This window comes from Delphinus delphis, chromosome X, assembly GCF_949987515.2.
Source record: "Delphinus delphis chromosome X, mDelDel1.2, whole genome shotgun sequence".
NCBI classification, from domain to species: domain Eukaryota; kingdom Metazoa; phylum Chordata; class Mammalia; order Artiodactyla; family Delphinidae; genus Delphinus; species Delphinus delphis.
In genome coordinates this window covers 86,496,136-86,519,586 of record NC_082704.1, presented here as the reverse complement: position 1 = coordinate 86,519,586, position 23,451 = coordinate 86,496,136, and the positions used below count along the sequence as shown (strand labels likewise).

Sequence of the window (23,451 nt, the reverse complement as noted above, 5' to 3'; positions counted from 1 at the left end):
TCCTGCCTTTTTCTTCTTGTAAAGATGAGAATTTCTTTTTTCTGACTCTCTACAGGTCCAAGATGAAACCTTATTTTTTAGTCATTGAAGTGCAATATAAATGATCTTTTTCACTGGGGCTTAATTGGCTGCATTGATAGACAAATATTTTCTTTGATGTTTAGTGCTTTGGTGAGATTCCTGTGTGTGCCTCCCTGAGTTATCCTCTAGAGGAGTATTTCCTAGGGGTGTGTGAATTCCACATACGGTTCAGGGGCTTTGGGACCTTCTGAAAATTGTATACAGACTTTTAAGGGTATGTTTTTATGTGTATTTTTTTTCTGAGCTAGTAGCCTTCATCTGATTCTCAAAAGGGCTCCTATTCTAAAAGATGTTTTTAAAAAGCTAATTGCCCTAGAAAAAGCTCATAGTACTAGATGACCAATTTGAATATATTAAAAAGTCTTTTATTCTTTCTCAAAAGCCTGCATATTTTCACCTAATATTAGTCTGACTGGTCTATAAAATATATCAACCTATCTTAAAAGATTGACTGCATATCTTCTCTAGGCCCAGAGTCTCATTTATTATATCTAAGACTTTCATAGCAACAGAGTGAAAGCTCATATATTTTAACTCAGCAGAGAACACTGCATACTCTCAAATAGAGCCTATTTATATCACTTTACCTGTATTTCTAACAAGCTTGATTATTTGGTTTTCTGACCCACAGCAGATAAAAAGTACTAAGCTTGCAAATGCACACTTACTGCACAAAAAGGGACATTGAGGAATGGGAGAAAAACTTTCAAAGCAAACCTCAGTTGTCATCTCTTGTATGAAAATTGCTCACATCTCCAAGTCAGACTCAATTGTTCCTCCTCCTCCATTAACAGGATGTATATGCCTCTGATACAGGGTAAGGAGAATAATCAAACCTACCTAAGCAGCCCAAAAGTACATTGCTTTACGGGAATCGATGTTCCAGTTGATGTCAGCCCATTAGCCATCAGAAATGTCCTATTTATTCTTTATAAGAAACCTAAGAATTATTTAAACTATCTGAAAAGTATTTCCATGATTTTTAAAGTTTTAAACTTAGAAATTGAATAAGTTTTGCTTCATTGGAAAAACCAACGTGGGACACAGTATCTTGACAACACTGGCTACTTTTGTTGATATAAAAACAAGCTTGTATTCTTTGCTAGGTTTTCTCTGCTTTAAGTGGTTGATTCTTTTAGATAACCTGAAAAATCTTTTCTTGCCTTAAGATTGTATAATTCTAAGAAAATCACTTACGGTTAATTCCTCTTGATTAAATAGAGTTACCGTGTTTGCAGCTGTTTTTTAATGCTTTGGGGGTGACATCTGTTTGTCGTCAGTTATGTATTTCAGATTTAGTGACTATGAATCAAAACTGATCAATCTCTCTGCTTCATTATACATGGACCAGACAGTGTTCCCCTTTGTGTCATACAGGAAGCACATGTTTTGGCTTTTCCTCTAAAAAATGTCACAGAAATGTTCAGACTAGCTGTGCTTATAAGAAACTGCCCACTGAGAGATGTTAATGAGAACAGTAAAAGCCAGAGCTGTCCATGAAGGGCATTTTCATTTTGTGGCTCTGGCAGGTTAAGCATTGATATTCTAATTGAATTCATAGTGAGGCCTCCTTTGTTTCTGCAAGCATCTGAGAGGCCAAGATGTGCATGCACTGTTGGACTTGGCATAGCTTCTGGGCTGTATGTTAGCCTGTGAATCCCCTCTTTGACCATAAATGAGCAGATATCTGGTAAGTACAAAGCATTTTTGTTTCAGGAACTTTTGGGGAAACTACCAGTGCATATAAAATAGGCACACAGTTAAGAACTTGTAAAACTTCTCAACTTCATTACCTAGGTCAATGTCAACATCCAGATCCCTCATTCACAATCTTTAATTTAGCAACGAATAGCCATGTTTCATTTTGTGAAGTTTCTGTATTACCGCATGACCTATAGAATGTTGGTTAAAGTTCTCGATGGAGCTCTTGCTTGGGAACACTGTCTTTGGGAGTCAAACCATGCATGTTTTAGTTGAGCCCTGAACTCACATCTCCTTTTACCCATCAACAATTACTTTATGGACTAGAGAGGAGAATTCAGCTATATACTTCTTTCTGCTTTTAGAACTAAAGCTGAGACTATGATGATGATAATAAAATAACTGCAACTAGAATTTATTTAGCAGTTACAATGAGCCCAATACCATGCTAAGACCTTTACATAAATTCACCTATTTAATCCCTACAACTACCCCTATGAGGTAAGTGTTCTTATCCTTGTTTTACAAATAAGTAAATAAACATGGAGAATTTAGACAGCTTCCCAAACTAGTAAGTGGTGAAACCAGTAGACCAATCCAGGCAGTCTGTCCCGGGACCCATATTCCTCTCTTTAAAGATTTTTTTTTTTTGTAACGCTTTTCCTATTTCTTTTCTTTTTTAAATTTATTTATTTTTGGCTGCATTGGGTCTCCGTTGCTTCATGGGCTTTCTCTAGTTGCTGAGAGCGGGGGCTACTCTTCATTGCGGTGCGCAGGCTTCTCATTGTGGTGGCTTCTCTTGTTGCAGAGCATGGGCTCTAGGCATGCAGGCTTCAGTAGTTGTGGCTCACGGGCTCTAGAGCACAGGCTCAGTAGTTGTGGTGCACGGGCTTAGTTGCTCCTCGGCATGTGGGATCTTCCCGGACCAGGGCTTGAATCCGTGTCCCCTGCATTGGCACATGAATTCTTAACTACTGCACCACCAGGGAAGTCCTAAAGAAAATTTTTTAAAATAAATTTATTTATTTATTTATTATTTTTTGCTGAGTTGGGTCTTTGTTGCTGTGTGCAGGCTTTCTCTAGTTGTGGCGAGCGGGGTAGTTGTGGTGAGCAGGGGCTACTCTTCGTTGTGGTGCACAGGCTTCTCATTGTGGTGGCTTCTCCTGTTGTGGAGCACGGGCTCTAGGTGTGTGGGCTCAGTAGTTGTGGCTTGCAGGCTCTAGAGCGCAGGCTCAGTAGTTGTGGTGCACGGGCTTAGTTGCTCCGTGAAATGTGGGATCTTCCCGGACCAGGGCTTGAACCCATGTCTCCTGCATTGGCAGGTGGATTCTTAACCACTGCACCACCAGGGAAGTCCCCTAAACATTTTTAATTTCACTTTTTACCATATAAAACATTTACCTGGTTCAAATATCGAACTATGAAACAAAATACATTCAGAAAGATTCAGCTTTTGTCTCTCTTCTCCCTATTTTCTCCCCTTTCCTCTGTGCTGTTTATTATTATTATTTTTTAGTTCTTCGTTTATCCTTTTATTGTTTATGAAAATATATACAAATATGCATGTATGTGTGTGACACTATATGTATGTAAAGCTCATACCTCTACCCAGGATACACTGTAACTATTTTGCCTGTGTTTATTTTATAAACCTTTAAAAATGACTTTTCTTACCAGAAGCAGATTCATGAGACCAGTCTGGTAAATGTATTTCATATCACTTTGCAGATATCTTCCTGAATACTGAACTTAAATTCCTATCCCCTCTTCAGCATTTTATGTTCTGCCTCATACTTGAAATGTTTGACTTCTACAGCAAGATAAGGCAGACTCTTGCACTCTGCCTTGAGTAAAAATGCTTCTCTAGAAACCTTGGATCTGATGCTGTTTAATCTGGCTAGCTTGTAAAATTGAAATCAGGCTTACCATGTAAGTCTATTTTTTTCTAAAGGTGGAAGGGAAGTTTACAGTAGTCATTGGATTTAGCCTTCATTTGCTTAAGAAAAATAGGTATGAGTTGATTGGTATTTCTGCAGTCCGAGGTTCCCCAGACTTCACAGAGTGCCTGTTCCCTGGAAGTTTACTATTTCTGAAGCAATGGACAAGGGCCAGATTTCATTGGCCTCTTTGTCTAGAGTCTTCAAGTTACTCTTCTGTTTGGTAAATGTGTGTATTAGTTTCCTAGGGCTGCTATAACAAATTACCACAAACTGGGTGGCTTAAAACAGCAGGAATTTATTTTCTCACAGTTCTAGAGGCCGGAAGTCCAAAATCAGCCAGACTGCATTCCCTCCAAAGACTTTAGGGTAGATTCCATTCCTTGCCTCTTCCAGGTTCTGATAGCTATCAGCATTTATTGACTTGTGGATTAATGAATCACTCCAGTCTCTGCCTCCATGGTCATAATCCCTTCTCCTCTTCTGTCTCAAATCTCCCTCTGCCTTTCTGTTATAAAGACACTTTTTATTGGATTTAAGCCCCACCTGGATATTCCACGATGATCCTTTCATCTCAGAATCCTTAAGTTATTTATATCTGCAGAGATCCCATTTCATATAAGGTAACATTCACAGGTTCCAGAAATTTGGATGTGGACATATCTTCTGGGGGGCCACCATTCAGCCCACTGCAATATGTTTCCAGGCTACTTAGGAAACTCTACAAAACAGACTTTCATAAGCAGTTATATCAAGTATGAAGACATGGCTTATGCTGTGTGATTATTGTTAATCCCAAAGCATGATTTTGCAATCAGTTGATTTATTTTGAGAAGTGTATTGTATGGAAAATAATGAAATATTTTATGAGGTTGAAAAATACTTGGCTCTAGTATTCTTTGCAGAGCTAAGGTAGGATTTCCCACAGGCAGTAGTTGAGCACAATTGTAAATTGCCACCGTGTCTTAACCACTGTCTCATTAAAGGCACTCTGGTAATTTATAGAAATGGATCAGAGTGTTCAGCAAAATGGTGATTCAGTTTCTCCAACTAGCCACCCAGAACACTGAGCTCTGTGCAAAACATGTTAATGGATATGTCTGTGATCCTCTCTTACCTCCTTATACAAAGCATTATGTAGTAAACCACCGGTTTTCTGTTTCCTATAGACTTAGCTTTCTCCCTGCACAGTACCCAATTAACTTTAATTGGTTAGGATTTTTGGTAGGAAAGTCATTTTGTTGCCACCTCGACACCAGCATGTTTAACGTTGGTTTCCTGCTCAGGTCATATTATTCATTCTAAATCTTCCCTAAATGAAACCAACAGGCATTTGTAGAGTTGTCCCTGCAGAATAGCAAATGGAATGAGTCCTTATGCATTTAAATGACATCATTCGATTATGTGATAGTTCAGTCCTGTACTCTGTGAAATGTCAGTTTAAACAGAACTACACCAACTGAGAATTAATTGCTTTCTTGTACCATGCACTGTGCTTCAACTTTCGTGTTACACATAACTTGGACAGTGTTTCTCTTCAGAGAACGTTGATTAGCATTAAAGGCTAAAATGTTTGCTTGATGGCATCTCTTCCTTTGATAATCCAGAGATGTAGACACATTTACCTTAAACCTGCAAGTGGTTGTTTGATTTTTTTTTCAGAATTAGCACTTAGTAGGTGAGGTATATATCAGTGTATGTATGCTTTTATATGAAAGTTTATTCCCTCATTGTTTAGGCATTAACTGGGCCTTCATCAGTGAAATCAGTACCAGGTTAGCTGAAGAACTCATGGCATTCTTCTTTCCTGTTCTTGAAAAGGCAGAATCACAAAGCCTAAGTTGCCACAGCAATTTAAGTCATGTTCCCAGGCTTGTGAGTACATTTCTGTGCCTGTCAATCACGCAGGAGCCCGTTCAGTCAGAGGATAACTGTACATCAAACTTTAGATGGGTATTCATTCCCATATTGTCAGTACCTAACTGTGCTTAAGGTGCAGAAAATGGACTATAGGGAATCTCTTTGTCTCTGTAAGTCCAAGTTTTAGCTGTACCCATATCATCATCCCCTACCTCTGGCCTTTGAACTTTCCACACAGCTAGGGATCCTTTGCCAGGGGTAAGGTTAAGGCTCGCACTGGGAGCCTCTTGGCTGCCACAGTAAGCATATCATTTGTGTCCTCCTCACCCCTGTGCACACTGCTGTGCAAAGTGGAGCTGTCTATACTTTGTTTCTGTTTTTGTTTTTCTTCCTGGAAAAGCATTTTTTTTAATTTTATTGAGGTATAGTTGATTTACAATGTTAATTTCTGCTGTACAGCAAAGTGACTTTAGTTATACATATATATATTCTTTTTCATATTCTTTTCCATTATGTTTTTTTAACATCTTTATTGGAGTATAATTGCTTTACAGTGCTGTGTTAGTTTCTGCTTTATAACAAAGTAAATCAGCTATACATATACATACATCCCCATATCTCCTCCCTCTTGCATCTCCCTCCCACCCTCCCTATCCCACCCCTCTAGGTGGTCACAAAGCACCAAGCTGATCTCCCTGTGCTATGTGGCTGCTTCCCACTAGCTATCTATTTTACATTTGATAGTATAAATTAGTCCATGCCACTCTCTCACTTCATCCCAGCTTACCCTTCCCCCTCCCCATGTCCTCAAGCCCATTCTCTACATCTACGTCTTTATTCCTGTATTCCCGTCCTGCCCCTAGGTTCTTCAGAACCATTTTTTTTAGAGTCCAGATATATGTGTTAGCATATGGTATTTGTTTTTCTCTTTCTGACTTACTTCACTCTGTTTGACAGACTCTAGGTCCATCCACCTCACTACAAATAACTCAATTTCGTTTCTTTTTATGGCTGAGTAATATTCCATTGTATATATGTGCCACATCTTTATCCATTCATCTGTCGATGGACACTTAGGTTGCTGTAACTGTGTATACTTTGCAAGCCTCTGTACAAATAAATTTGAAAACCTGGATAAGATAGATAACTTACCATGGAAATACAGATTACCAAAATTGACCCCATTGGAGGTAGAAAGCTTAAAGAGATCAATTTCCAAAAAGGTAGAGAAAATTAATAAGGAACTACCCCACTAAAAAGCACCAAGTCCAGATGGTTTCATAGGGACCAGATAGTCCCAATAATTCTCAGATTATTCTAGAGCATTGTAACGCAAGGAAAATGTCCTAATTCCCTTTATGAAGCATGCAAAACGCTGATACCTAAATCTAAAAGACAAAGACAATACCAGAAAAAAGGAAAGAAAGAAAACTGCAGATCAATATCACTCATGAGAATGATACAAAAATAATATTAGAAAACGAATATAATACCATATTAAGAAAATAATATATCATGACCAAATAGATATTCATTCTAGAAATGCAAGTTTCAGTATTAAGAAATCTAATATTATCATATAGCATATTAATATATCTAAGGAGAGAACTATATAATTATTTCCATATATGCTAAAGAAGTCTTTAATAAAATTCAGTACTTAGGCATTATAAAACATTCAAGAAAATAGGAACTGTAAGATACTTTCTTAACATTATAACATAAATATGACATAGTCTTCAACCTAGTATCTTATTTCATGGGGAAACACTAGAGGCATTTCCACTAATTTCAGTGAGAAGACAGATATGCCCACTATCCCCATTACTATTCCAAATATCAGTAGAGGTATTAGTCAGTGCAGTTAAACAAGAGAAACCAATTAGAGACATAAGACCAAGTAAAGATGATGCAAAATTCTGTTTGCAGATGATGCAATAGTATATTTAGAAAACCTTAGGAAAGTCAATGATAAAACTAACTCAGGCCATAAAAGAATTTAGTAAGGTGGCAGGATATGAAGTTAACATATAAAAATCAATAGCTTTTATAATCAGGTGGAGGATATTAACACGCCTGGGGTATGTTGTAATGCAGGAAGTTAAGGAAATACTCAAAAAGGGGTGGGATGTGTCAAAAGAGCACAGGTGCAAGCCAAACTGAAAGAGCTCCCAGTGACCAAAGGTGGAACAATTTAAGCATCAAAATAAACAACAATAATACTGAATTGTAACCCAAAGAATAAAATAGATCCATGAGTCTATAATGATATAAATAAATAATTGAATGAATGAATGAACGAACGAATGAACAAACAAACAAATAATAAATAAGGGAGAAGGGGCAGGTCTCTTTTACAGAGGAATTCCAATTAATAAATGTAGAACTGAGGGAAATAGAAAATCACCATTAGAATACCACAGTAATAACTGTTACAGGCAAGGTATCTATTCGTGGATGCTAAAATTAGTCCATGACAGTTTGAGGAGAAACAGGATGTTTTTATGATTTCAGAGTATCTCCTCTAAGATATTTATTAATTACAAAGGAAAATATAGTAACCTAACAGCTGAGAAAACCAGCGAGACACACTACCTTAACCAACTGATAAAGTTTAACATCACCACTAATAAGACATTGAGATCATACATTCCTGATATAATGGGATAAGAGGGTCACAGCAACCTTTCTATGGCATTTTTGCTCAAAACTGAATAACCTCGGTGAGAAAACATCAGACAAACCCAGATTGTAGGGACATTCTATAAAATATATGACCAGTACTCTTCAGAAGTGTCGAGGTCTGGAAAGACTGAGAAACTATCACAAATTGGAGGATACTAAGGAGACATGACAGCTGCTGCAGTGTGGGATCCTGGATTGAATCCTGGAACAGAAGGACATTAGGGGAAAAATTAGTAAAATTTGAATAAGTTTTGTAGATTAATTATAGTATTATAGTAATGTTAATTTCCTGGTTTAGGTAATTGTACTCTGGTTATGTGAGATGTTAACATTAGAGGGAACTATGTGAAGGGTATATGGGAGCTCTGTACTATTTTTGTAACTTCTCTGTAAGACTAAAATTATGTCTAAGTAAATTTTAAAATTAGGTGATAGCTAAATAAACGATTATAAGTTATTTATTTATTTTAAAATTAATTTTTATTGGAGTATGGTTGCTTTACAATGTTGTATTAGCCTCCACTGCACCACAAAATGAATCAGCCATACACATACAGTTATCCCTTCCCTTTTGGACTTACCTCCCATTTAGGTTACCACAGGGCACTAGGTGAGTTCCCTGTGTTTATACAGCATTTTCCCATCAGTTGTCCATTTTATATATACGTAGTATCAATAATGTATATGTGTCAATCCCAGTCTCCCAATAAGATCATCTATACCATTTTTCTAGATTCCACATATGTACGTTATTATACGATATTTGCTTTTCTCTTTCTGACTTACTTCACTCTGTATGACACTCTCTAGGTCCATCCACATCTCTACAAATGACCCACTTTCGTTCCTTTTTATGGCTGAGTAGTATTCCATTGTATATATGTACCACATCTTTATCCATTCCTCTGGATTATAAGTTATCATAGGATACTTGTTGCTTAATTTGAGAGAGTTAAGGATTGTTTGTTTTACGCAGACTCTTTAAGAGTAACCTGTATTGTTGATTTAAATTCAAGGAGCCCAGAAAAATAACTCAGGAAGTACCCCTTTACTCTTTATTAAATCCAGAACAAGCTGGCTTCCCTGTCAATACTTCAGACTCTTTACAAATAGAAGTTGATCTGGCCATTTACGAAGTTAAGAGATGTCTCTCTTGTTGAAGTGCAGAGTGGGTGGGGATGGTCTTTTTAAAAGGAGAACATTAAATGGTGTTAGTTCCATAGTGATGATCTTCTCAAGGTGTATGCAATGTCTTCCCAGGTATTCCGGAAGGACCTTATTAGTGCGATGAAACTTCCAGACTCTCACCATATTAATCCTGACAGTTATTACCTCTTTGCGGATACATGGAAGGAAGAATGGGAAAAGGGAGTCCAGGTACCAGCCAGTCCAGACGCTGTTCCACAGCCTTCCCTCAGGTATTTTTATGCTTGTATCTTTGATTTACGGGATGAATGCTCTTATGGTTATCTGTGTGCTGCTTGAGGAGAGACTTTGAGTGGCTAATTAAACATTTATAATGCAAAGTCACATACCATGTTCAGCAATTCACTCAGACCAATGGCAGATTATACCAGCCTAGGATAGGTCAGTAGTTGAAGTCAAGGTCGTTTATTTAGGGATAATATATGTACCTATTCACAGGATAAAACTGTTTGAAGTCCAGTCTGAAATTATAAGGTTTTGGAGACCAAGATTTCCCAGTCTGACACAATAATCAGTAGCATTTATTAATTAGCCTTTGAAGAGAAGCAGAACATTAATTACATAACCCCATAATAACCCTATTAAGTTGCATGACAAGTTGCTTCATTTTAATAGGGGCTTCATAGTGATAGCATCTGTAAACAGAGCACCAAAACATACAGAGTTTGTAAAATGCATAAACCCAAATGAAAGGGGGTAACTGGAATAATTAGGTTGACCATAAGCACACAGCCTTCATTTGCAAAGACCTGAGAAGAAAGTTTAAGTAGGAGAGGACTTTTCTGACAGAGGAAGTAGTAAGTTTAGCTCCTCAAGAGTAATGACTGGTTTTGGAAGCCACTTTTTCTTACTGGTCTTTGTGTTCCCAGTGCTTTGCACAAAGGCCAGCATGAAATAAAATGCTTGGTATAAGTTTGAGCGAGTGAGGGAAGGAAGGAAAGGGAAGGAATAGAATCAGATAAAGGGGCTGGTAGGACCTGCTGGTTACTATGAGAAATGGTACATCTCATTGTATAGCTATCTATTTCTAGTACATATTAGGTTCTTAAAGGTCAGAGACCACATTCTTGAATTCTCAGCCCCTAGCAGCAGGTTCTTAGGTCTTAGTCATATTCCAGAAATGCTTGTCAAATCACTTCTAAAAACCCAAGCCCAGGCTGTCCCACCCACAGAGAGACTGTCTATGTTCTGTTAAGGAAAACTTCACAGTCTTGCCCAGTACACTTATGGACCCTTACTAGTTCATCATCATTGCCACCATCCTCCTAGAAATCACAACAGCATCATGAATGAACATAGGAGTCAGGCATTTTCATGTCCTTATTGTCAGTATTTTTATATACTGTTGCAGTAACTGGGGAGCCTAGACTTCCACCTTAAACCAGCATTAATGATGCATCCCTCTCCCTCCCATCTATCATACTATCAGAGGAGACTTTCACCACTCCTTAGAGGTAATGAGGACACCTGCTCCCCCCACCCCATGGTATCAGTGGAGGCCACATAGGGAGTAAGGTGCTCTTATCAATCCCAGCAAAGGAGGTATCAGTGGAGGCCTAATGGGAAGCCAGAACTCTCAGCTTCACCCAGTAGTAACAAAGAGTCCCTGCCCCGGATGTCAACACAGGCCAAATGGTGAACCAGGACATATACAATCACCTGGCAGTGATGAGATGATATCCACACTCCATCCAGAGCAGTGTCAGAGGAAGCCAGTCAAAACAAAAGTTTTAAAGAAGATCCAGAGTCTCATAGCATAATCCCCAAAATGTCCAATCTCCAGTGAAAAAAATCACTCATATCAAAAACTAGGAAGATCTCAACTTGAAGATAATCAGTAGATGCCAGTACCAAGGTGACAGATATTAGAATTATCTAACAAAGACTTAAAAGCAGCCATCATAAAAATGGTTCAGTGAGCAATTATGAGTACACTTAAAGCAAATGAAACAATAGTATCCCCCCTTTCATACCTGATATTGGCAATTTTTATCTCCTTTTTTACTTGCTATAGGTTGGTCATTTTTACTGACCATTTCACAAGGCCATCTTTTTGTTTCATTATCTTTTCTGTTTTTAATTTATTTCTGCTCTTCTCTCTATTACTTCAATTATTTTAGTTGCTTTGGATTTATTTTGCTCTTCTTCTTATAGTTTCTTGAATTGGGAGCTTAGCTTATTGATTTGAGACATTTCTTCTTTGCAATATGAGCATTTAGTGTTAAAAATTTTCCTCTCATCACTGCTTTAGCTATGTCCCACACATTTTGGTGTGTTGTATTTTCATTTCATTCACTTTAGTGTATTGTTTCCTTTGAGACTTCTTTCACCTTCTTTTTTTCCCTTGGGACTTCTTTTATTTAAAAGTGTGGTTTTTACTTTACTTGGATATTTTCTTATCTCTCTATTATACTTTATTTGGATATTTTCTTACCTCTCTATTACTGATTTCTAGTTTTGATTCCATTGTATTAGGGAACACTCTGTATAATTCCAATTTGTTTCAATTTGTTGAGGTTTATTTTATGACCCAAGATACAGTCTATCATGGTACATGTTCTGTGGGTGCTTGAAAACAATGCCTGTGCTGCTGCTGCTGAGTGGAACACTCTATAAATGTCAGTTCAGTCCTGTTAGTTGATGGTGTTGAGTTCTTCTATATCCTGGATGATTTTCTGTCTGTTCTATCACTTACTGACAGAGGTTGAAGTCTCCAGCTATAATCGGGGAATTGTGTTTTTCTCCTTTCAGTTCAATCAGTTTTTGTTTCAGATATTTTGCAGCCCTGTTGTTTGGTGCACATACATTTACTATTGCTATGTTTTATTGGTGGACTGATCGTTTCTTCATTATGTAATATTCCTCCCCGTCTCTGGTAATTTTCTTTGCTATGAAGGCTACTTAATCTGATATTAATGTTGTCACTCTTGCTTTCTTTTGAGTAACGTTTGCACTGTATATCTTTCTCCATTATTTTACTTTTGACCTACTTATATGCTTATATTTTAAGTGTGTTTTTGGTAGACAGCATATATTTGGATCATGTTTTTTAATCCATTCTGCCAACCTCTGACTTTTAATGGGTTTAGACCATTTACACTTAATGTAATTATTGATATGTTAGGGCTTAAGTCTGCCATTTTATTTTATTATGTGTGTATGTGTGTGTTCTCTGTTTTTTATTTCTCTCGTTTCTTTTTCCTGCCTTCCTGAGGGTTACCTGAACAAATTACCACAACTTACCCAGTGTGAAATAATCATTTGAAGAGCCCCATAACTATTAATGAAATTGAATTTGTAATTAAAAACTCTCCCTAAAAATACCTCCAGGCCCAGATGCTTTCACTGGAAAATTCTTCCAAACATTTAAAGAAATAAAAAGTGATGATACTGGAAGAGAAATTTGAATCAAACTAAATGTAGTTATAGAATAAATAGTTGACCATGGGAATGTGGATACACTGTTGCAGTTTGAGAGGAACTAGATATGCAGCTAGAGGAACTTAATGAAGGCAAACTTATGGACATAAAGAAAGTGATTGTGATGAAAAGAATGAAGATGCCCCAGAGAAAATGATGCCAGAAAAAAACTGCACATTAATGGAACTCTCAGAAATTTTTTCAACAGTCAAAGCACAAAGGACAAATGTTGGAAACTGATCCAAGTTCATAAAGCAGTATGACAACTTGCCAAGACATAGAAAAGGTGCTTGCTCTGTGTCATAAATTTTGTAATTAAAAGAAGGAGTCAAGCACTGTACTCTTGATAAGTTTTTACAAAGAGATAAAAGAGTTTAAATTCTCAGTGTTTCAAATTATAGTGTATTAAATACATATTGGTTTTACTATTTTTTATTTTCCTATATAGTTATAGCCAACAGTAAGAGAGTAAAATGCTTTGACAAAAATTTTAAAGGTCACTGAACAATCACAGTTTTCCCCATTGATTATTAAGGTTGCTTTTCACAGTTTCAGTTTGCACAGTCATTTTTACAGTACAGTACCACTGTGCAAAGCAAGGACTACCTGCTTTAGTGACAGCAGATCAGTGGTTTTTTGGAAGTGGCCAGTGGAGCAGGAGGATACAAGGAAACTTTTAGAGGTGATGGATATATTTATTATCTTGGTTGTAATTCTGGTTGCACAAATTTATATGTGTGTTGGAACTTGTTAATTTGTACATTTTGAATATATGCAGCTTAATATGTAATTTATACCTCAATAATGTTAATAAAAGTATCATCCATGTATGTAATTATAAATATATGTTTAAATATATAAACAATCATCACAAATAAAGGAGTGTATAGATGGTAATAAAATGTGGTAGTGGGCACATGAAGGCACAACAGTATGTGATTAGAAGAGAAAAGGAAGAAAGACAACAAATGTGACTATAAGCTACCCAAGAGCAGAACCCTTACCGTCAAATAGTAGGTTTTCAATATACGTTTACTATTGTAAGGAGAATAGGATGAAGGAAGGAAAGAGGAAAGCAGGTGGGTATTAGGAAAGAAAATTAGCAAACAACCAAAAGATATTATAGTTGACCCTTGAACCACATGAGTTTGAACTGTGCGGGTCCACTTATACGTGGTTTTTTTTCAGTAGTAAATACTACAGTACTACACAGTCTGTGGGTGGTTGAATCCACAGATCCAGAACCACAGATGTGGAGGGCCAACTGTAAATTATGTGTGAATTTTTGACTGCATGAAGTGTCAGTGCCCATTACCCCTGTCTTGTTCAAAGATCAACTGTACATTCCTACCAGCATTGTATGAGGATTCCATTTTCTCCACATCCTAGCCAACACTTGTTATTGTCTGTATTTTTTATTGTGGCCATCCTAGTAGGTATGAAGTATATCTCATTGTGGTTTTGATTTGCATTTGCTTGATGGCTAATGATGTTGAGCATCTTTTCTTCATGTGCTTATTAGTCAGTTGTATATTCTTTTTGGAAGAGAGCTTTTCTGCTTTATTACAAAGAGAAGAAGCCTTTATGTGGTCAGAAAAATACAAGGTTGATCTTTTTTCCCTTTCTGTGAAACACTACTGTTCAAACTGCAAAGTGAATCATCTCAGTTCACCTCTTTATGTTCTATCACATTCACTTTGGAATGGCTGCCTTTGGCTGCTGAAAATCTAACCCTTTAGTGAAAAGGGTGACAAAGTCCCCTGACCAGCAGTTCTAGAATATCCCATTTTTACTTGGTGCTTTGATGCATACCTCCTATATATATTTCTTCTTTGGAGAAATTATTCACATCTTTTGCCCATTAGAAAAATTTGGCTATTTGTTTTTTTATTGTTGAATTGTAAAAGTTCTTTACGTAGTCTAGGGTTTTTAAAAAATATTTATTTGGCTGCACCGGATCTTAGTTGAGGCACACGGGATTTTCGTTGCCCCATTCAGGATCTTTAGCTGTGGCATGTGGGATCATTTAGTTGCAGTGTGCAGGCTCTTAGTGGCAGCATGTGGGATCTAGTTCCCTGACCAGGGATCAAACCCAGGCCCCCTGCATTGGGAGTGTGGAGTCTTAACCACTGGACCACCAGGGAGGTCCCTAGATACAGGTTTTTTTATCAGATATATGATTTGCAAATCATTTCTCCCTTTCTGTGGGTTGTCTTTTCACTTCATTGATGGTGTCCTTTGAGACACAAAAGTTTTTAATTTTGATGAAGTTCAGTTTATCTATTTTTTTTCTTTTGGTTGCTTGTCCTTTTGGTGTCATATCTAAGAAATCATTGCCTAAACCAAGATCATGTAGTTTTATACCTATGTTTTCTCCTAAGAATTCTGTAGTTTTATAAAACTCTTACATTTGGGTCTTTGATCCATTTAAGTTAATTTTTGTGTACAGCATGAGATGTTAGGGGTCTAACTTCATTCTTTTGCTTGTGGATATCCATGTATCCCAGCTCCATCTGTTGAGCAGCTTCCGTTTTGAAAGCAATGGACACTATATCCCAACCTTACCCACCTTGGTTCCACCAGGCTGCTATGAAAGAAAACACAGTTCTTGAATCACCAAGAAATCCCAGTTCCATCTTTTTAAGTCCCTTTTCACAAATATACCAAGGTGACTTTTCAAAAGTTTTTCCTACTTTGAACTGAGATGCTAATTTCTCTACTTTATGCTTCACTCTGTCCAAATACGTTACTTTTTCCCACTATATGGGAAAATACCATATATGTTCCTTTTTTATTGGTTAATTTTACAACTTTTTATGTTAGTGTTTCTTTTTTATGTCTTTGTTGGGTTTTTTTCATAGGTTACAAATTTTGTAGAAGTTAAGGAGGTGCCTGGTAAAAGTTTGGTTATTTACACTATTGAGAGTATACTTAGATAGTTTTTGAAATTAAAAGATGTAGCTTTATTCTCAAAAGCCACAAATAAAAGTATTTTCTTCTGACATAACTGCCAAATCTAAACAAATGTAAATGTTTCATAGCAAACCCTTGCAATGATTGCTTTCAGATTTAAAATAACGATAGTGTATTACCTTCATATAAAAATAAATGTTCACTAATAATTATTCAATTGTAAAAATTCTTCCTGCCTTCCAAATTTAAAAAATTGTCAGTGTGCATTAAAAGCATGATGACATTCCTTGATTTTGTGATAAATTTTTTAAAATTTATTTTATTTTGGGCTGCATTGGGTCTTTGTTGCTGCACACGGGTTTTCTCTAGTTGAGGCAATCAGGGGCTACTCTTCATTGCGGTGCGCGGGCTTCTCATTGTGGTGGCTTCTCTTGTTGCGGAGCATGGGCTCTAGGCGTATGGACTTCAGTAGTTGTGGCGCATGAGCGTAGTAGTTGCTCGTGGGCTCTAGAGTGCAGACTCAGTAGTTGTGGCACACGGGCTTAGTTGCTCCATGGCATGTGGGATATTCCTGGACCAGGGCTCAAACCCATGTCCCCTGCATTGGCAGGTGGCTTCTTAACCACTGTGCCACCAGGGAAACCTGTGCTAAATATTTTTAATAAAGAGTGTTATAGCAGTTCACAATAGCATATGAAAAGTATCAGAATGTAAAAACAAAAATCTTTTAATATATTATTTTGGGTTGACTCCTCCATGTTAGTTTTAGTAAAATTAAAACCTCATTGGTTAGTTATTTTCTACTGATGGATAGCTCTGGAGAAAATATTCTAAAATATAAATCTGTTAGAGAAATTTAAGAATGAATCTAATGCAACAAAATAGTTACTTAAGTGGAAACATACATGAAAATATTGGGAAATAATTTTTTACCGTTATGTATGTATTAGTCAGGATAGGCCAACTGCTATAACAAACATCTCTGAAAGTCTCAGCATCTTAACACAATGAAGGTTTTATTTTTTGCACATGTCTCCATCCAGTGTGGGTTTGGGATGTGAGTCATCGCTGCCTGACATAGGCATTCAGGGACTCAGGCTCTTTTTATGAGTGACTCCTCTGTCTGCCAGGTCTTTTCCCACTCCCTTTTCCACCCCCAAACTTCTAAATCCAGTCTGCAGGAAAAGAAAAGGCAGTATGGAGGGTTATGCAGGTAGATTTGGAGGGGGGCTAGACTTTGAAGTAGATTATCCACACATATGCCATTAGCCAGAACTCATTCACATGGCCCACCTAACTGCAAAGGATACTGGGGAATGCAGTCTTGCTATGTGCCTAGATGGAAAAAGAAACAGGGTTTGGTGAACACATTAGCATTTCTGTGTTACTCCTTGGTAGTGGTATTACGAACTCAAAGCTACATGAGCACAAGAACCTTACTGATTTCTTTTTTAACATTTTTATTGGAGTATAATTGCTTTAACACTGGTGTGTTAGTCTCTGCTGTATAAAAAAGTGAATCAGCTATACATATACATATATCCCCATATCCCCCTCCCTCTTGTGTCTCCCTCCCACCCTCCCTATCCCACCCCTCTAGGTGGTCACAAAGCACCGAGCTGATTTCCCTGTGCGATGCAGCTGCTTCCCACTAGCTATCTGTTTTACATTTAGTAGTGTATATATGTCAATGCCACTCTCTTACTTCATCCCAACTTACCCTTCTCCCTTCCCGTGTGCTCAAGTCCATTCTCTACATCTGCGTCTTTATTCCTGTCCTGCCCCTACATTCTTCAGAACCATATTTCTTTTCTTAGATTCCATATATGTGTTAGTATATGGTATTTGTTTTTCTCTTTCTGACTTACTTCACTCTGTATGACAGACTCTAGGTCCATCCACCTCACTACAAATAACTCAATTTCATTTCTTTTTATGGCTGAATAATATGCCATTGTATATATGTGCCACATCTTCTTTATCCATTCATCTGTCGATGGACACTTAGGTTGCTTCCATGTATTGGCTATTGTAAATAGAGCTGCAATGAACATTGTGGTACATGACTCTTTATGAATTATGTTTTTCTCAGGTTATATGCCCAGTAGTGGGATTGCTGGGTCATATGGCAGTTCTAGTTTTTAAGGAACCTCCATACAGTTCTCCATAATGGCTGTATCCATTTACATTCCCACCAGCAGTGCAAGAGGGTTCCCTTTTCTCCACACCCTCTCCAGCATTTATTGTTTGTAGATGTTTTGATGATGGCCATTCTGACCGGTGTGAGGTGACACCTCACTGGAGTTTTTATTTCATTTCTCTAATGATTAGTGATGTTGAGCATCCTTTCATGTGTTTGTTGGCAATCTGTCTATCTTCTTTGGAGAAATGTCTATTTAGGTGTTCTGCCCATTTTTGGATTGGGTTGTTTGTTTTTTTGATATTGAGCTGCATGAGCTGCTTGTATATTTTGGAGATTAATCCTTTGTCAGTTGCTTCATTTGCATATTTTCTCCCATTCTGAGGGTTGTCTTCTCATCTTGTTTATGGTTTCCTTTGCTGTGCAAAAGCTTTAAAGTTTCATTAGGTCCCACTTTATTTTTGTTTTTATTTCCATTTCTCTAAGAGGTGGGTCAAAAAGGATCTTGCTGTGATTTATGTCATAGAGTGTTCTGCCTGTGTTTTCCTCTTAAGAGTTTTATAGTGTCTGGCCTTACATTTAGGTCTTTAATCCATTTTGAGTTTATTTTTGTGTATGGTATTAGGGAGTGTTCGAATTTCATTCTTTTACCTGTAGCTGTCCCGTTTTCCCAGCACCACTTATTAAAGAGGCTGTCTTTTCTCCATTGTATATTCTTGCCTCCTTTATCAAAGATAAGGTGACCATATGTGCGTGGGTTTATCTCTGGGCTTTCTATCCTGTTCCATTGATCTATATTTCTGTTTTTGTGCCAGTACCATACTGTCTTGATTACTGTAGCTTTGTAGTATAGTCTGAAGTCTGGGAGCCTCATTCCTCTAGCTCTGTTTTTCTTTCTCAGGATTGCTTTGGCTGTTCGGGGTCTTTTGTGTTTCCATACACAATTGTGAAATTTTTTGTTCTAGTTCTGTGAAAAATGCCAGTGGTAGTTTGATGGGGATTGCATTGAATCTGTAGATTGCTTTGGGTGGTATAGTCATTTTCACAGTGTTGATTCTTCCAGTCTAAGAACATGGCATATCTCTCCATCTGTTTGTGTCATCTTTAATTTCTTTCATCCGTGTCTTATAGTTTTCTGCATACAGGTCTTTTGTCTCCTTAGGTAGGTTTATTCTTTTTGTTGCAGTGGTAAATGGGAGTGTTTCCTTAATTTCTTTCTCAGATTTTTCATCATTAGTGTATAGGAATGTGAGAGATTTCTGTGCATTAATTTTGTATCCTGCAACTTTATCACATTCATTGATTAGCTCTAGTAGTTTTCTGGTAGAGTCTTTAGGATTCTCTATGTATAGTATCATGTCATCTGCAAACAGTAACAGCTTTACTTCTTCTTTTCTGATTTGGGTTCCTTTTATTTCTTTTTCTTCTCTGATTGCTGTGGCTAAAACTTCCAAAACTATGTTGAGTAAGAGTGGTGAGAGTGGGCAACCTTGTCTTGTTCCTGATCTTAGTGGAAATAGTTTCAGTTTTTCACCATCGAGGATGATGTTGGCTGTGGATTTATCATATACTGCCTTTATTATGTTGACGAAAGCTCCCTCTATGCCTACTTTCTGGAGGGTTTTTATCATAAATGGGTGTTGAATTTTGTCAAAAGCTTTTTCTGCATCTGTTGAGGTGATCATGTGGTTTTTACCCTTTGATTTGTTAATATGGTGTATCACATTGATTGATTTGCGTATATTGAAGAATCCTTGCATTCCTGGGATAAACCCCACTTGACCATGATATATGATCCTTTTAATGTGCTGTTGGATTCTGTTTTCTAGTATTTTGTTGAGGATTTTTGCATCTCTGTTCATCAGTGATATTGGCCTGTAGTTTTCTTTCTTTGTGACGTCTTTGTCTGGTTTTAGTATCAGGGTGATGGTGGCCTCGTAGAATGAGTTTGGGAGTGTTCCTCCCTCTGCTATATTTTGGAAGAATTTGAGAAGGATAGGTGTTAGCTCTTCTCTAAATGTTTGATAGAATTCGCCTGTGAATCCATCTGGTCCTGGGCTTTTGTTTGTTGGAAGATTTTTAATCACAGTCTCAATTTCAGTGCTTGTGATTGGTCTGTTTATATTTTCTCTTTCTTCCTGGTTCAGTCTCAGAGGAACCTTACTGATTATCGATTTATTAATTTATTTTGGTTGCGCCTGGTCTTAGTTCTGGCAGGTGGGCTCCTTGGTTGCGGCATGTTGGCTCCTTAGTTGTGACAGGTGGGCTCCTTAGTTGCGGCTTGCAGACTCCTTTAGTTGCAGCTCAGTGGCTCCTTAGTTGTGGCATGTGAACTCTTACTTGCGGCATGCATGTGGGATCTAGTTTCCTGACCATGAATCGAGCCCAGGCCCCTTGCATTGGGAGCTCAGAGTCTTAACTGCTGTGCCACCAGGTAAGTCCCAGAACCTTACTGCTTTTATTCACCATTGTAACCCTGTAGTTGATGCTATGATCTGTACTACCCAGATTCCCATTTAGTCTTAGGACCTATCCACGTGGTCAGGATACTCTGACTTCTTACCTGGCAGCTCTGGGCTCCAAGAGTGAGTTTTCTAAGCAATGAGAAGTGGAAGGTGCCACTCCAGCAGTGGCCATTTCATCATCTCTGCCTCCTATGACTCTTCCTCAGACATGCTTGACCAGGTGGCTTGAGCAAGACCCCAGTCTGGTTATTGAGTCCAGAGAAACTGTGATTAAACACTGCTTCTCATTCCCTTTCCTCAGCCCTCAGTATTAACCTTGTAAGAATATAAATATATATTTTTCTTTTTACAAATAAGCCAATGGAGATAGTTTAGTGTTACTAACATAGTATTTATAGGCTTAAAACAAATGTACTCGTGGTGATTAAATGTAATTACTGTTATAGACTTTACCAAACCATAGTGGTTCTCAGGCAACACAAAGTAGAGAAGGAATTCCGTGTTTTTTAAAAATTATCAAAAAGGAAACTGAGAGTCAGCCTAGACACTTGTGTCCTCAACTCCTGCTTTTCCTTCCCACCCTACCTCTCATTTTTAGTCTACTTAATAGATGACATTTTTTTAAATAAATGACATTAAAAAAAATTTTTTTTAATTCTACATTCATCAGGAGGAGACAACACTAACTTTACTGCTTACACAAAACTGTCAGATCCAGAATATGAAAATGTTGGTATAAGCCAAATAAATTATTTACATACTGTTTTTTAAGCATAATTAGCTTCTGTGCCTCATTTTTTGCAATTTATGAAAATCTAGATGTTTAGCTAACTTCTTTTGGGAGCAAAGGAGGGAATAAGGGTGCCATTCTTTTTGGAAGCTATATAATTTTAAAATAATATGCAAAGTCCAATATTATGGCAAAAAAGACTGTTACTAGCTCATTTTTACTGTTGTGCTTGAACCTGGATAGAATTTTTTTTCTAAGAAATCAATGTAAATGAAGTTTGATTATCAGATTTACAAGAAATTTAAAACTACCAAAGCTTTGAAAATACTCACAAGCATTAGATTGTATATCAAACATAAAGAGAAAGTAGAGAATGGAAAAGTCTTACTAAAAATCTAGAAGCACTAGTCAAGACAACAAAAACCTCATACTCTTCAAAGCCCAAATCCCCTGAATTTTTTATGTGTAAGCATTGAACTTCAGTCTGTTTTCCCTAGGGGATTACTTGACTCTGTAGTTGAGATCAAAGGAATATTGACACTCATTTTAGGTAACAACATTTTGTTACCAAATTTAGCTGAATTCAAAGCAGTCTTGAAAATGTGCAGTTTCTTCTACAGTAAATATAAATGAATTTATGTGTGATAATCCCGCAATTATAATAATTATAATTTTGGTTAAAAAAAAAAAAAGAAGTGGAAGGTGCCAGTCTTAAGGCCTGCGCTCAGAAAATGTCACAGTATTACTTCCACCATATTTTATTAGAGCAGTTGCAGAGAGCTCCCAGACTGAAGGGGAGGGAAATAGACCCTACCTCTCAACAGAAGGACTATCAAAGGATTTATGACTATCTTCAATCCATCACAATAGTAATATTTGTAATGTTTGTATTTGAGTTACTTGTCTTATTGACTACAGACAGATTAATCATTCAGCTAGAGAAACTTAAATACTAGTAAAACTAAGCACTTGCTTTTTATTTATTACCTAATTCACAAGATTGTCAAAATGCTTCAGAATTTTATTTCCTAATGAACTTACAGAAGTAATTTTGGATGTATATAAATTAATTGACCTGATTCTTGGGTGCTAAAACTGAAAAGGGGTGAAGAAAGATACAACAGAGTAGGTGGAGCAAATCCTTTTAGGGTTTTTGTTCCAGCTTTCAGGTTAGGTTTTCCTCTCTGTTCCATTATCCTTTCTGCTATTCTCTTGTCCCTTAGTTTAGGGTAGTGTAGTGCATATACGTGGTGATTGAGGGGAGGGGTACAGAGAATTCTGAAATGGAGCCAACTTGCACTGTAAGTTACAGCTTTTTAAGTAAGCCTTTTCATTACCACAAGGAATTTTTTGAAGTAAGTTCAACAAATAAAGATGATGTTAACCCCATTTCATGTTTTTTAGGTAGACCGTGGATGATTTTGATGCTCATCAATGATAAACAAGTTTCAGATAGTTTTTGTTTTGTTTCATTTTGTGTTCATTTGTATATTTAAATCAGTTTCTTTCACAGTAAGGTTCCAATGGAAGGAAAGCAACGCTTCATGTTTGGTTAAAAGGAAGCATGCATTATAAGTTATATTACACATAAGTGGTTAATGTTATATTTATCATGTATGTGTATATGATTTTTAAATTGTAGATGAATTATTGACTTACTGTAAAAACAAAAATAATCAGAATACAAATATTAACTGTATAATATATATGCTTATACAACATGTACATATGTATGTACAAATAAATGGGAACATTCTGTAACTTGCTTTTCTCACTTAACAATATATTATCATATACTTCTGAGTCATTAGTGATACTGGAAGAGAGGATGATTAGGTATCCAGAGAGGCCTAGTTCTCCTTGGAATATAAATGTTGGACTAACTGGGTTATGGAGAGCAGTACTGTCTTCACTAAACTCCCGACTCAAATATTTAACCACCAATGCAATGTTTCCACTTGGATGTCCAACAGACATCTCAGACTTAAAGTGTCCCAAACTGAACTAGTGATGTTCTTCCCAAACTAGTTCCACCTGTAATTTTCTACGTTTAACTAATAGCAGATTCATTCTTCCTGTTCAGTCTTTCAGGCCAAAATTCCTAGAGTCATCTTTGATTCTTCATTGCCTCATACCCCATATTCAGTATCAAAGGAGATCCCCTTGGTTCTACTTTTCAAAATATATCAGATTTCATATAGTAAGTCAAAGGAAGAATGGCCCCTAATGATAAATGGGAGCACAAGCCTGCCTCCCACTGCTATATTTTATCATCATGCTTCTCTCACCTCCCCCACTCTCCTTGCCCCACTC

The 23,451-nt window shown here is 37.1% G+C and overlaps 1 protein-coding gene across 2 annotated transcripts in view; it reads left to right on the top strand.

Annotated features, from left to right (window-relative positions):
* The window catches only part of JADE3 (jade family PHD finger 3), a 151,477-nt gene that overhangs the window by 87,501 nt on the left and 40,525 nt on the right, over window positions 1-23,451 (top strand). For both annotated transcript variants that reach the window (XM_060003011.1, XM_060003012.1), the window contains one exon: window positions 9,525-9,682. In XM_060003011.1, coding sequence (XP_059858994.1) covers window positions 9,525-9,682 — 158 coding nt within the window. The remainder of the gene's footprint in view (window positions 1-9,524; window positions 9,683-23,451) is intronic.